This window comes from Oryza sativa, chromosome 3 (assembly GCF_034140825.1).
Source record: "Oryza sativa Japonica Group chromosome 3, ASM3414082v1".
Classification (NCBI taxonomy): domain Eukaryota; kingdom Viridiplantae; phylum Streptophyta; class Magnoliopsida; order Poales; family Poaceae; genus Oryza; species Oryza sativa.
The window spans coordinates 24,657,055-24,672,648 of record NC_089037.1 but is presented as its reverse complement, the minus strand read 5'-3'; the positions used below and the strand labels follow the sequence as shown (position 1 = coordinate 24,672,648).

The 15,594-nt window shown below is 38.5% G+C and overlaps 1 protein-coding gene across 1 annotated transcript; it reads left to right on the top strand.

Moving 5' to 3' along the window:
- The first annotated feature begins 3,249 nt into the window (after positions 1-3,249).
- Positions 3,250-14,430, top strand: LOC4333493 (exocyst complex component SEC3A). Its single transcript, XM_015776914.3, has 25 exons — positions 3,250-3,531; positions 5,150-5,226; positions 5,403-5,483; positions 5,584-5,651; positions 5,905-6,007; positions 6,257-6,414; positions 7,767-7,884; positions 8,054-8,158; positions 8,556-8,657; positions 8,734-8,871; positions 9,207-9,335; positions 9,429-9,509; positions 9,594-9,668; positions 9,921-10,094; positions 10,180-10,324; positions 10,431-10,495; positions 10,650-10,820; positions 10,924-11,003; positions 11,746-11,827; positions 11,932-12,029; positions 12,166-12,274; positions 12,353-12,421; positions 13,229-13,294; positions 13,680-13,769; positions 14,028-14,430. Exons 1-25 carry the CDS (start codon positions 3,360-3,362, stop codon positions 14,136-14,138), a joined length of 2,667 nt encoding a protein of 888 aa, XP_015632400.1. The 5' UTR covers positions 3,250-3,359; the 3' UTR covers positions 14,139-14,430.
- The last annotated feature ends 1,164 nt before the right edge of the window (positions 14,431-15,594 follow it).

Sequence of the window (15,594 nt, the reverse complement as noted above, 5' to 3'; positions counted from 1 at the left end):
TTATGGCATCATAAGATAGCCTTATTCCCTCTCCAATTCTCCGTTGGATCTCCTTTATTAATTTTTATCAATGTGTTCGTAAAAGCAGGTACAATAGCAGACTATAAAGCCAGCTATAAACACATTTTGAGAAGATAAGAGAGAAGAGAGAAGAACAGCGAGCTACATGTTTATAGCCAGCTGTAGCACAGACTTCAAGATGCATGTACGTATGACACGTGGGACCAAATATTAATTGTGTACTATATGTTTATAGGTAACTATTATATGAATTGACTATAGATGATTTGGAGCCAGTAGTGGCTATACTATTAAACTTGCTCTAATATTGTACCATTTTCAATTCTCAAGCAACTTTTCTCAAAGGACGCACTAGGAAACCCTTCTGTTTTATATTATAATAAGTCACTTTCATAATATGTTAATTAAATCTAACATTGAGTATGTTTTCATAATATGTTTGTTTTGTATTAAAAATACTATTGTGTTTTCCTATAGACTTTATTAAATTTAAAAAAGTTTTACTAGGGGAAAAGGTCTCAAAAAACAGAGGGAGTAGTATCTTATGCACATTATGAATGGGATGGGTTGGTTGGTCTACTATTATATTATCATACTATATCTACTACCGCTATTTTAGAAGCCCGTATTTAATGGGACTGTGATGCACTTCATGACATATGGTTTCTCGAGAGATGATGTGCATGCAATTCGAGTTGTTCAAGTTTTAGGCATGGTGTCACGTGTGCGTGTGGAACTCACACACACTTCTGGTTGGGTACCTGATATGATCTCTCTATAGGGTCTTCTTTTCCTCTTGTCATCGTATTCGTGATGTGATGGTGGTTTCAAACAACTTCTCCAAAAGGGTATAGTATTATGAATCAGATGGATGGGTCGTTGGTTGGTCCATCGTACTATATTACCCTTATCTATCGTCGGTTAAGAAGGTGTGTATAACGGAGTTGAGACGCATTACTTCATGGTATGGTCTTTGAGATGGAGTTTCTAGCCAAGACTACTTTAGTATATGGATATAATCTATGATAAGTCTGAATGATTAAGGAGACGCTTAGACATAATCATAATTTATATAGAACTCTCATACGCATGCATTAGTAATTTTAGAGTATTCTACAATTTTTTAAGCATAAACCGAGTTACTACCTCAGCACAATAATATATATATGTGCAAACTGGGAATATAGCCAGTTTTACATAGAGGTTCCTTGTGAATGTGCAAATTACACATTAGTCCTGAAAAACTAGCATATTAAGTCGTGTGTTCACACGACTATGACCTCTCCATCTATTAAATATGTTTATATGTTGTTTATGTTAATGGACATAAATGTTTAATAATAATTAATAATAAATATGTTTCTAACATAATTTTTAAAAAGTGTAGCTATAACATTAATGGATTTATATGCCTTGATTTGTCATTAAGATTATCATCGTAACAACAAATAATTTATCATATATTACCGTGACCATTACCTACTACAATATCTAAATGCATCGATTGTAGTAATAATGTAAAGAAAGACTCAATAACAAGAGGAAAAAGCAATCAGGTCCTTAACTTTGCATCTTTTGCAAACTGCAACAGCCAGAACTTATACAACAACAATGGGAACAAAAACACCATGGCAAGCTGCACAAGATGAAGCCTAGTTGCAAACCCAAACGGCCCTCTGAAGGATGGAGGTTAAAGCAACATAGGCAAAGCAGAGATACACTTCGGTCGCCCTTTTTTAAATCATCGGCAGAGTCGACAAAGAAGACCTTGTTAGGAGTAGAAGTGGAACTAACCTGCCAATCTTTGAAACATATCTTGACTATAATTTTTTATTATAACATATAAAATAATGGAAATTAAATATTTAATTTTACTAAAATACCTTTTATGACTAATTTATACATCGTGTTCTAAATGTGAATTAATTTTTTTTAAAGTTATTAATAGTTAAAGTTTCTATATTTGATTTCCTTCTTATCCAAAATGTTAAAAATTATGAAACAGAAAGAACTATGAATTATTTATCTAAGATATGCTACAGATTATGCAAGACAAACTTATGCTAGAATTGCTGCAACCTGGAGTACATGATAAATCATTTCAGATATTTTAAAAGTTTAATCAGATCTTATCATAAATGATGAATATTTTTGACCAAAGGGAATAGTTTAGACAATGTTGTCATTTAACATTTTGCTGTGGCAGCCAGATCCAACAACATGGCTATTTTTGACTCTCCATTTGTCTATTTGGCCAATTAGACAAAAAGATTCCTTTCCATATCTGTTGCACACACTCCAACAGACTCTCCAAATCCTAACGACTAGTTCCCTCTCGTCAGGGGATGGCGGCGGCCTCGGGAGGGGATGACGGTGGTCTCGGCAGCGGATGACGGCGGCGTCGGCAACGGACGACGACGCAGCGGCCTCGGTAGTGGAGGGCCACATCCGGTCTTAGTAGGGGATAGCAAATGGTCTCGACTGTAGACGATGGGGCGTTGACAATGGATTACGATGCGTCGGCCTCTGCAGTGGACGACGACGGCGGAGGGGCAGCGGCCTTGGGTGCGGACGATGGCAACCTTGGCAGTGGGGCGGAGGGGCGGTGTCGGTGCTGGCGGGGGTTGCGCGCCGACACGCTAGATCTATGGAGTGGGGAGAGTAGTTGCGTGATATGACAGGAGGAAATCGCTCCATTTGAGGGAGAGAGAGTACGGGACGGGAGGGGAGAGGGGAAAACGCGTGGGGCCATGATTGGCAAGGTGATTTTGGCTGCTCAAAGTTGACCAGCGCAAAGAGGAGTTTGGCCAGCTGGATGGCTTGGCGTCTTGTTGGTTAGTCTGTTGAAATGTGATTTTTATATCTAAAATTATTAAAATTAAATTGAAGAGTAGGGTAGCAAAATTAACTTGGAGAGTAGGGTAGCCACGCTTTTGAAGGAGAAGAAGAAACAGAAAAAGGAAATACAGAGAGAAATGAAGGCCAGAGGCTGGCACAGTCTACCGTAGCAAGCAGCGACCGAACGAGTCCGTGTCCGGTACTCCGGTTCCAGTCGCAAGTCAAGTCCTCCCACAAGTCAACCAACCAAAACCACGTCCAAAGTCGAACCCGACCATCTCCCACCGTCCCCGCGGTAAAAAGGTAAAAAAAAAAGAAAAAGAAAAACAGGCAGTAAAAACGGTAAAAAAGAAAATGATTTGGTTTTTGATTGATTAATCTCGACTCTTTGAGGAGTCTGAGGCGACACCAACTCATCCCTCTTCCCCAACCGCGGCCCACCTCGTCGTCCTCCTCCTCTCCTCAGATCGGCGGCGAGCGGCGGCGGCGGCGCACGGGCGATGGCGAAGTCGAGCGCGGACGACGCCGAGCTGCGGCGCGCGTGCGCGCAGGCCGTGGCGGCTTCGGGGGCGCGCGGCGAGGAGGTGTCCTTCTCCATCCGCGTCGCCAAGGGGAGGGGCATCTTCGAGAAGCTCGGCCGCCTCGCCAAGCCCCGCGTCCTCGCGCTCACCGGTCACTGCCTCCCCCCCCTCCCTCCTTCCTTCTTTCCTCTCTTCTCGCTCTGCTGCAGCTTTGCTGGTTTGTTCCCCTGCTTCGATTCGGTCCACGGTAGCTGATTTGGTTGCTCGGAGAGGGATCGCTCTGGTGAGACTCGAGAAGTAGTAGTAGTAGCTGATTTGGTTGCTCGGGGAAAAGCTACCATGTTTAGGGAGAAAATGTCACGCTGCCCTAATCCTGTCTGATCTTCGCTGCCGAGATCCTTGCTCGGATTTGGGATTCGAGTTTCGTGATCTGGGGAGCTTGGATCGAGCGATGGCCTGTGGTTGGACTTCGGTTGACAGCCTAGACCACTAGGGGACTATACAAGGTGTTGTTTTGGGCAGAGATCCTTTTTTTTTTTACTTATTCTATGCGGTTAGCTGTAAATTGCTAAAATTAGTAAATTTTCGTGCATGCGCCACTGGAGCTCCAAATGAGAATCTGCCATACTGTGCAAGGACACAGAATCATCAGAGTTTTGGAAGCTGGAGCTGATCCTATACTGGAAGTAGCCTACACTACAATTCGATCCTATACTTGAAGCATCTTGTACAAGGAACATTTCTTTTAGAGCTTTCATCATGCGGTGTTGAGACCGAAATTTCGAATACCGGTACACAAGAGTTAATGCATGGATTGATAGGAACGTCTAAGCATCTCACCAGACCAGTAATCGTTGGAATCGACTAGGTGTTGGAGCTGATTGGACAAGTCCTTGTGAACTGTGATTAGATGGAGCCTGGAGTTGATGACAGTTGTTAGAGATGCTCATTAACACTACAACTTGTAGGATGAAATGTTCATCATTGTCAGAAGGATCTGCCATTACTTGTCATAAAAGGGGCTAGGACCGACGAGCTAATTATTTTTTCTCCCATATGGATGGACCTGGGCCAAGTAGTTGTCAAATCCTTGCATGTCCAAGACCAAAACTTTATCCCTGGTTTCTTTTGAAAGGCTTCATTGGCTAAGGGAATCAGAAGCCTTGGCCAGTATAGCCACTTCAGACTTTTAACTTGAAGCTTGCTTTTATTTTTGGGAGGCAGATAAGATAATCAAGATGTTTAAAACTTATGAAACCGGAATTGATGTCTCTCAATGTAATGATGCACGTTAGTGTGGATTGTGGAATTCTCAAAGTTAGCGTGGATTGATGAACATTGCTGTGCTGAATCGATTGCACTGACTTCCTACTTCTTTGCAGTTGGAATGTTGGATTTAGTTATCTGCTCTATCTGGTGGGCAACACTCTATAAATACTTGATTATTAGAACAAGGAAACCTTGACATTTTGATATTGATTACTCTGATTGTTTTGGCATGGTCTAAATGAAGTGAAGAGTTAATCTTTGGTTATCTCAAATAAACATGATAGTTATACTTTAGAAGTGTTGTTTGCCAATATGTTATAAACATATTTTAAACTTGTTAGTACTTAACAGTGGAGATTTGCTAGTATGTCTGTTTGCAAGCTGGTTTGGTTGACGTATAAATAGGACTTAATTATTGTCATGCTAGATTTAAGACAGTATTCGTTTCTATGTAAAGCATATGCTTGTAACAACTGCTAAACAGTAACAACTTCACGCAGTTAAACAATCGACAAAAGGTGAGGCAGCCAAAGCTTTTCTCCGAGTATTGAAGTATTCATCCGGCGCAGTACTTGAGGTTTGTTTTCTTTACTATATGTGAGCATCTGCATCTAGCTTATGTTTACTATTGTAACTTGCCTTCATTATCAACTACTTCAATAAACAAATCACACTTTGTATTTTTCTTCTTACCACTTTCTGCAGTTCTCTTTAGTCTCCCTTTAGAAACATAATATCTTCCTTTTGTTTCAGCCAGCCAAGCTTTACAAGTTGAAACATCTCACAAAGGTTGAGGTTATTTCGAATGATCCTAGTGGTTGCACGTTTGTATTGGTACTTACTTTGATCCCTCATTTGCATTGTCTTTCTGTAATAGTTAATAAAAGCTAATGGCTTATCCTCTTCTAACTTGTTGTTATGGGCTGGATTGCAGGGGTTTGATAACCTTAGAAGTCAGAGTGTTGCCCCTCCACAATGGACAATGCGCAACATTGATGACAGGTTATTGCCTAGAAACATTTCTGTAGTACTGAACTGCTACTTTTATTTATGTAATTTACATGCCTTAATGAATTTACAAACTTTGCAAATGTATACATACTTCTATGTGTATGTGTAGTGTCTATCTACCTTCTATCGTTATGTTAAGTCATTCATTGCATTGGCATGAGTCTGTTTGCATGTTGCGGGAGAATACATTGATATGTTTATTTGCAGGCTCTTAACAAATTTTTTCTATTCGTTTTTTTTACAGAAACCGCCTACTTTTTTCTATCCTGACCATGTGCAAAGAGATACTTAGCTATCTTCCAAAAGTCGTTGGAATTGATTTTGTGGAGCTAGCCCTCTGGGCCAAGGTGCATATATAACTTTGCCTTTCATTACATAAAACTGTCTTTTGACTTCCCCCTGACTCGACCACTCCCTCCCAATTTACTGGTTTAATTAGTGGGTAGTTGAAATCCAACCCATTTTGGCCTAAAACACTTCAAATTGGAAGGGGGGGGGGTTATAAGTTTAGTTTTTCAAGCTGCTGGCGTACCTTTTGCATATTAAATGACTTCAATGGATTGTTGGCTAGATAATTTCTAATTAACCTTTTCCAGGAAAATACAGTGACTCTGGACAACCAATCGAGCACCCAAGATGGACAAGAAAAATCTGTCACAACTCAAACTGAGAGGAAAGTAACTGTAACTGTTGAAAATGATCTTGTGTCCCAAGCAAAGGATGAAGAGGAAGACATGGAGGCACTTCTTGACACGTAAGTATGGGTGATGCCGTATGTGCGCTTTATTGTCTAGTTATTACAAACTACAAAGGACTAATTGTGACTATACCATTTTATTATTCTACTATTGTTTTAACTTTTAACTCTACTTTCATATTTACTCTTCTGAGTAAATTGCACATACTCAGTCACTTAGCTTGTTCAGCTAGTTCAAATAGGTGACTTAGACTAAACTTACCATGATCAATCTGATAGTCATTCTGGTTTGCATATTGGTATGGAAATTTTCAGTACCTTACTATCCCAGTGTACCATTATGGTGTATATAATAATTAATATTTCAAAAATGTATATGTGGTCATACATGTTATAACCTTTGCAAACAGCCAAATAGTGTGATGCAAAGAATAATATCTAGCTGTGGCCAAGTGAATGAACATGTAAAGAAACAAATGCAAACATATCATATAATATCGGATTAGACGATTAGTACTAGAAATCATGCTTGGCTAGGTATTCCCATACAGGAGCGTGCGGTTCTCCTGTGCTTCTTGGTTCAAGTGCTTACCTAGATGCTCGGAAGAGTAAATTCCAGCGGGATAGGCGGTATCAACCAGAAAGTGTGGAACTCAACGGAATTAGAGATTTTTAACAGTATTAATGCCTCTACATACCATTTTTCTTAACGAAACAGAATGTTCCAGGAATTCCAGACATAATTGAACAGTGTTGATTAGTTTGCACCAAAGACCCAAGACTATCTAAGTCACTAACTTGTTTATATCTAGGTCACTAAACCTGTTAAGTGGATCACTTTGGGTCATTACAAGTCAGGCTATGACTAATGACATGGAATGCTGACTCATATGTAATCGTAAAAGTTGCATTAGATTGGAGATAAGGTTAGCTAAACCTTCTTAATTGCCCTTGAGTCCTTGACTCCAACAATCACTATCACAAGTTACAATACTTACATGAGCCATATCCTGATTGCATCAATCATTACTTCTCATATGTATTTTATATGGAGAGAGGAAATCTTGAAAGATCAAAACTCATGGGCGAATCACAATTTATTGTAGCCATTGCTGTCATCATGTGTCACCAAGGTGCAATTGCTGCCTTGAGGGGATAAGTCAACATGACAAGTCTTAAAGCATCAAACAGGTTTAGTCATATACACATTTTGAAAGTTCAGTGACCTAGTTAAACAAACCATACAACTTTGACGACCTGTGGTGCAAATGCAATTACTCTTACACAATTCATACTTTATACTTGCATATGTTGAAATTAATTTCAGTCCACCACTCCGTTATCTCTCACTTCAACCTTTTAGCATCAATCCTTTGGCAGCAAACATTTTACTGTTGTAAACAATGCAGATATGTCATGGGCATAGGTGAAGCAGATGCTTTCTCTGAGAGATTGAAACAGGAACTTGTTGCTTTGGAAGCAGCCAATGTCTATCAACTACTGCAGAGTGAACCTTTAATAGATGAGGTACTGCATTCTTTATACTTGATGTGGCTCTTTTTTTTTGGCAATGAACAGTAATGGGTATCTGATTGCACTGCTGTCTGCATTTAACCTTTAGTTCTTCAAATGATGATTATGTATTTTCTTGGCACTAACTATATTTCATTGACTGATACAATTATTGGATTTTCAGGTTTTGCAGGGTCTGGATGCTGCTAGTGCAACCGTAGATGATATGGATGAGTGGTTACGCATTTTTAATATGAAGCTCAGGCATATGAGAGAAGATATTGCATCGGTATGCTTATGGTTACATGTTTGATATTATGTAGAAGTTATGAAATTCTCTTACCAACATCTAGAAATTAAATATCTTCTTGCCTATAGTTACACATGTCTAATGATAGTTAAAGAACACCTCTCCCCACAAGTTCACGTGTTTATAATACATACTACCTCAGTCCCATATTATAGCTATTTTGTCCCAAATGTAGCTACTTCTCCACCTACTTCTCCATCTCAACCAATCACAGCCATCTCTCATTTAATTTTTTCTTCACGTACTTTCTCATATCAACCAACTCAACCTTAATAGAAATAGCTATAATATGGGACGGAGGTAGTATTACTTTTTACTCTTTGCCAAAGTTCCTTATATTCTTGGTATTCAAACTATACATGTTCATATTTTGCAGATTGAATCACGCAACAATGGCTTGGAGATGCAGTCCGTAAATAACAAAGGACTCGTTGAAGAACTAGAAAAGTTGCTTGATCGCTTGCGAATTCCACAGGAGGTATGGTGCACAGGAAAACGTTATTCACTTCTGAAATGTGACGCCTAATATTTGGTTTTTTTATTTAATGTTGCAGTTTGCAGCATCATTAACTGGGGGTTCGTTTGAAGAGTCACGAATGCTGAAAAATGTTGAGGCATGTGAATGGTTGACAGGGGCCATTCGCAGCCTTGAAGTGCCAAATCTGGATCCATGCTATGTTAACATGCGAGCTGTAAGCTATGCTTGCTTATTTTTTCTTATTTAGCACATTTATTTCTAACCAAGGCATGTACAAGGATTTTTACACAATGATAACAGTGTAATTATAATAACTTGCATAATAAAACACTGTTGTTCTTTTTGTAAATCTGAATCCCTATTTCGAAATAAACTAAATGTGCCTTCTCGAATTACTTATAGTGGTCAGGTAGCCATTTATAGGATGTAGCCATTTCACAAATAGACCTTTCCAGGAATCCAGGTTCTTGGTGAACAGTTATTGCTTCAAGTTTCTTGACAATTAGACCCTCTTGAGTTAAACTATTTCTGTTACAAAAAACCTTCCAGGTTAGGGAAAAAAGAGCAGAACTGGAGAAACTGAAGACAACTTTTGTTCGACGCGCATCAGAATTTTTGAGGAACTACTTCTCTAGCTTGGTGGACTTCATGATAAGTGACAAAAGCTACTTTTCTCAGGTTTCTTCACAGACCCATTCTTCGCAGCAATTTATTACCTTCTATTTTTGTTTTCTGAGATGACTCAGAGAGTTCTCTTTTAACTGAAAGTAGCGAGGGCAATTGAAGCGGCCTGATCATGCAGACCTAAGATACAAATGCAGAACTTATGCCCGACTTCTGCAGCACTTGAAGGTTCCAACCTCTTAACTTTTGTTCTGTGCTCATTACATATTATAAACTCTGTCACTCTCTCATTTCCCATTGCTCATTGTGCAGAGTCTGGACAAGAGCTGTTTAGGCCCCTTAAGGAAAGCATACTGTCATTCTCTTAATTTATTGCTTCGTCGAGAGGTCAGAATAAAAACATTGAATGACTTTGGTATTTGATATAGTCTATGTTCAGTTCTTCGCACTCTAATATCTTGCCTATGTATTTCGTTGTGATATGTTCTGTTTTCTATGTCGCGTTTGAATTCTCTATACTATTTGTGAACATATACCATATGAATGTACACACACTCTATCTGGTCCTTGTTAATTGATTTTTTTAACTTGTCCATTCCAACAGCTAAACATGTAATCTTTCCCCATAATTTGATTTAGGCACGTGAATTCGCCAATGAACTTCGAGCAAGCACGAAAGCACCTAAAAATCCAGCTGTTTGGCTTGAAGGTTCTAATAGTGGCGGTCAGAATGGCAGTAGTGCTGACACTTCAACAGTATCTGATGCATATTCAAAGATGCTAACAATATTTATCCCACTTCTTGTGGATGAGGTTATTCCATTTATTCTTTAGTGCATTACTTGACTATAAAATCTGCTTGAGGATGTATACAAAATAATGAGTACTACATTTGCAGAGTTCCTTTTTTGCACATTTTATGTGCTTTGAAGTACCTGCCCTTGTTCCAGCTGGTGCTCCGAATGCTAAAAGTAGATCAGGGGGAAATGACCCAGATGATGACCTGAATCTTATGGATCCAGATGGCAATGATCTCAAACCAGGTATGCTTGCCTCAAAGCTTGCCTTGAATCTTGATGAATATATATGCCTCCGTGTTGTATTCATAATGTCAATGCTCATTTTCTTACATGACAATAATACTTCCAGATGATACATCTGCTGAATTGGGTACATTGAATGATGCTCTTCAAGAACTACTCGATGGAATCCAGGTAGATTTAATTTTGCTTGCATTGACAATTGAACCAAAGAAAAGGAACAAATTTTGAACCAAAAGGAATACAACTTTCTATGCAGCAGCTTGTGATCCAGTATAGTGCCTCCTCATATTGATTGCAAAATACACCTTTTGCCTTTCTCTTTTAGGAAGACTTCTATGCGGTTGTCGATTGGGCATACAAGATTGATCCCTTGCGTTGCATTTCAATGCATGGGATTACAGAACGATACCTGTCCGGTCAGAAAGCTGATGCTGCAGGATTTGTTCGCAGACTACTTCATGACTTGGAGTCAAGAATATCAACACAGTTCAGCAGGGTTAGTGCCCTCAGTTCAGGATGTGCTGCTATATTATATCTATGTAGAAGAGATCCATAGTCTATCTACTCTCATTAATGTCGTCTTAATTTTCCATTTCCAGTTTATTGATGAAGCGTGCCATCAAATCGAGCGCAATGAAAGAAATGTACGGCAGACAGGAATACTAGCCTACATTCCCAGGTACGTGAATGGAATGCATTCATCATCTCTGTCAGCATGGTGTTATGATGTACTGCCACTTTAGATATTCTCTCTCTCTCTCTCTCTCTGTGCACGCACGCGCAAAAGTGCTACTTTAGTTATTCTATGAAAACATACTAATTAAATTCTTCAGGTGAGGTGTCTGAGTGTCTTTCCTCTTGGATGTTTTATTTTTAATATGTTGGTATAGTAGTTCTTATTACAATATATCAAACATTTTATATAGTTAGACGCTTATACTTAGACCAAGATAAAATTCCTAAATTTATATTGGATTCTTTGCCAAACCCAGTAATTCATATATTTCATAAGAACATCCACAAGGACAAAGGTCCCATTGGAAAACTGAAGCTGAACATACATGGTGGAGAACCTGAAAAAATGAATGTCTGTCTCCATAGGTTGTCGTAATTAGTATGACTCAGTGGATTCTCAGTTATGCAACGCTTATGTTTAGTTGTGACTGGAGTATGTAGAAAAATGATGATAAAGGTCCTTTGAATCTGGGAAACATTGATTTATATTATATTTGAGGACTTTGGCAAGATATGGCTATTCTTTTTATAATATAAGGTGCAACATTGACTAGTATCTGTATTAGCTCTGTTCAGAACCAATAACACTGTTTATATTGTGATGAGAGTGTCTGTGTTTTATATCAACTGCCATATTTGTAATACAGATAATATATCACTGTTATGCATTCTTCACTTGCATGTAGATTTGCTGTCCTTGCATCACGAATGGAGCAATATATTCAAGGGCAATCCAGAGATTTAATTGATAAAGCATACACAAAGCTAGTGAGTACCCCCCCCCCCCCCCCCCCTAGCTATTTATACTACTAGCTGTATAAATTCGACCTATTTTTCCTTTGTGAATAAATGGCTCTTGGTATGATTTATAGGTCAGCACAATGTTCACAACTTTGGACAAAATTGCACATAGTGACCCCAAAACTGCAGACATTGTATTGATAGAGAATTATGCTGCCTTCCAGAACAGGTTATGTTTCTTTCTTGTGTTGTTCATTAATCTTCTCAATCTTTTTTGCATGAGGTCTTTTTTGTTTGTATGTTTGGCACCTCATCATTTTGTGGATATACAGGTGACTAAACTATTATGTGTCTGTTGGATGCAGTCTTTATGACTTGGCTAATGTTGTGCCAACTCTTGCAAAATTCTACCATGAGGCCAGTGAATCATATGAACAAGCTTGCACTCGTCATATCAGTTCACTTATTTATCTTGTATGTATCTATAATTAGATTCTATTTGCTGTACATATAATGAATTCCAATTCTAAGCGCTTGTTTTATATATGGCAGCAATTCGAGAGGCTGTTTCAGTTTTCTCGAAAAGTCGATGAATTGACATACACCATAGCTGCTGAAGAGGTGAGCTGATACTATGTTTTAGTGTTCTACTATTCCATGGACTATGATTTCGAATCCTAATTAGTAATGTTGAACTGGGCTGTTACATGAAAACTGGCATGTTTATAGACCAGCAGATAGTGCCTTTTGGTACGAGACTGAGTTACAAACAGTTCACATTCTAAATTGTTTCAGGTTGTCTACTGTATTTAAAGGCAACAATTTATGAAGTTCTTTGTAATAAATTTGAACTATTTCTTTACTCCATAGGATGTGAGGTGATGGTCCAATACACCCATCACTCCTTGGAGATCTTTTGTTACTACATATATGTAGACATGCGACTTTATGCTATCTATAGTAAAAGATGTCATTCTTTGCATGTGTATTTTTAGGTTTATGATTGATCTCAGGTAATCATGTATATATATCCTTCTGAATTGAATGCATTTTTAACTCTAGATCTCGTTAGTACTTTTATTTGGTGTCTGCTACAGAGCATGGGCACATTGCTAGTTATAATTAATTCATTTGATGAGTGGGTACAACTGTATAACAGTAAAAGTTGTAGGCTAGTGGTGTCTGAACTAGTCCTAGATTTATAACAAGCCAGCAGCTTAGTTTGTTGCCTGTTTTTAGCAACACTGTCTATTGCCACATGGATAGGATTTACAACTCAGGCTTTTTGAGGTGGTGGGGTTACATGCTACAATGATTTGCATGCTGATTTTACTGATTTCTATTGAAAAGACAGAAATGACAACAGTTTGTTATGCAAAGTTCCTGTTCATTGAAGGAAACATCTAACTTTTGTTTCTTTAAATTCAGATTCCTTTCCAGCTAGGGCTGTCAAAAACTGATCTAAGGAGGGTGATCAAATCCAGTTTATCTGGGGTAAGTCAAACAGAGAATTGCTTCATGATTTTGATGTACTCAAGTGCTTTTCTAGTTTCTGCCAAGCAAATCATAAATAACAGGATTTGGGCCTGTCCATTTCTTTTTGGATACTTGGTGCATGTTATTTTGTAATTTGGTTTAATCATCTCTTCAATTTTGGCCCCAATTGCTAATTGCCCCCTCACTTCTAGAATAATGGAGCAGCTTCTCTTCCCTTATTTATTTTGCTTATGAAGCTGGTGCACTTTAAAATTGTCACTATGAATTCACATGTAAACCTTGCAGACCGAAATGTTAGCTGGTGCCATTATATCTTTTGTTTAAGATGCTGCGGTAATGTAACATTTTCAATTTGAATTCACAAAATTGTGAACATGTGCAGATTGACAAGTCAATCGGTGCCATGTATAGGAGGTTACAGAAGACACTGACTTCTGATGAGTTGTTTCCTTCACTGTGGGACAAGTGCAAGGTAAGCTAGCTGCTTAACAACCTTACGTACCTTTATTATAAGGTAGGTAGGTTACGCTGCAGTTTACTATCGCAGTGAAGTCAAATATTAACCTTTTTTTATGCATACCAGTGATGCAATTTTGTAGTAGAAAAATAAGCTCTGTTTGGGATACTGATGCAAACATCGCAAAAAAACAGTGTGGATCTTTATGATTCATTGGTTTTCCAATGTGGAATGGCCTCATGCTGATTTCTGTCACCTGCTGAATGTTTGCAGAAAGAGTTTTTGGACAAGTACGAGAGCTTCGTTCAGATGGTGACGCGGATCTATGGAAATGAGCCCATCATGTCGGTTGCTGATATGAAAGATGTCCTTGCTAACTTCTAGATATAAGTACAGCGCCATGTATCATTTCACAGTGCAGTAGCTATCTATATTCAATTCATTTGATTGAATTTTACACATCCACTTTTGCTAGGCCTTATTAGAGTATATATATATATGTTCCCTGGTTAAGTTTATCTGTGTGGCCTCTGTATAGCCGTGGATATGATCTGCTTCCGTAAACCATACATGCTGAGCAGTTGCATCAGGCTCAGAACTGTAAAACAATTAAATTTATGTGTCTCAATGTAACAACACCTGTTTGGATAAAATGTGCCCGGTTACCGTGATGCCATTTACGAAACTTGCTGCTGTCCTTTTATGGCTGTGTGAGCTGCAAGGCTAAGCTTTTAGTACTTGTTATATCTCCACTTGAGCTACGGATGGAAAAATAAAATCAGGTCTGAGTTCCTTTGTTTGCTGGTATAGTGGTATCTGATTCGTTCTCTTTTTGTTTACCTTTAAAGGGGGTTGTCTAAAGTGTAGTGGATAACGGTGAGATCGCCTTTTGTCTGTCAATCAACAACTTTTGACTTGAACGTTCAGTCACTCTGGCCCTTGATTCCAGATGACTGGCTCCTTAAATTATGAATACGAGGGACTTAAATTACGAACACGAGGGAAAAAAATTTCTTGAACAATAGATTTTGCAATGCGAGACAGATGCAGCTCAACAGTGCTTGAAAGCAATCATGTTTTGTCCAAACCTCATGACGTTATGAGTCCTTTTTGCTTATCATCACTGCTGCATGTCTATGTAACTGTTGATAAACAAACAAAAAATGATTCAAAAGGTTGCGAAATTGAACAAAGGACCATATCACTGCACCATCAGAACCCATAACACAGCCTCCATGAAAACAAACTAAGAAACCCTTCATCATTCATCAGAGAAGAAACTCTTACAACATGTAAACGTATCACCAATCTCCAATTACTCATATCAAGAAACCATAGTTGTGAAGACAAAAAGAAAAAGAAAGAAAAACACGAAATATGGGGGAGGATAGAGCTGAGAAAAATGCCTCGATTTCGGTGAATAGATATTCGCATCATCATTAGGAAAATCTCTCCAAATAAAGAACAAAAGAAAAATAATCCAAAAGAAGAGAGGAAAACTCAAAGCAAGAATCAAGAAACCTGGGAGAAACAGAAATTGAAGCAGACTAACGCAGAGCTGGCGGCGGTAGAGGCAGTTGCATATTGTCACACACTGGAAAAGCTTTATAGCAGCACAAGGAAGGAATCTAGGGTTGGAAATAATAGTTTCCCTTTGTATTTACACTTTTGCCCCTAATCACGTGGTTCATTTCATTCTGCCCGGCAAGGCATAACCAAGCAAACAAAATTGCTTAGTACTCTCTCTGCCCAAAACAAATCGAGTTCTGCGGTTAGTTTAACTTTATTTCAAAATAAATCCACTCTTACTTTCTCACATATCATCTGTCCATAGATAAAA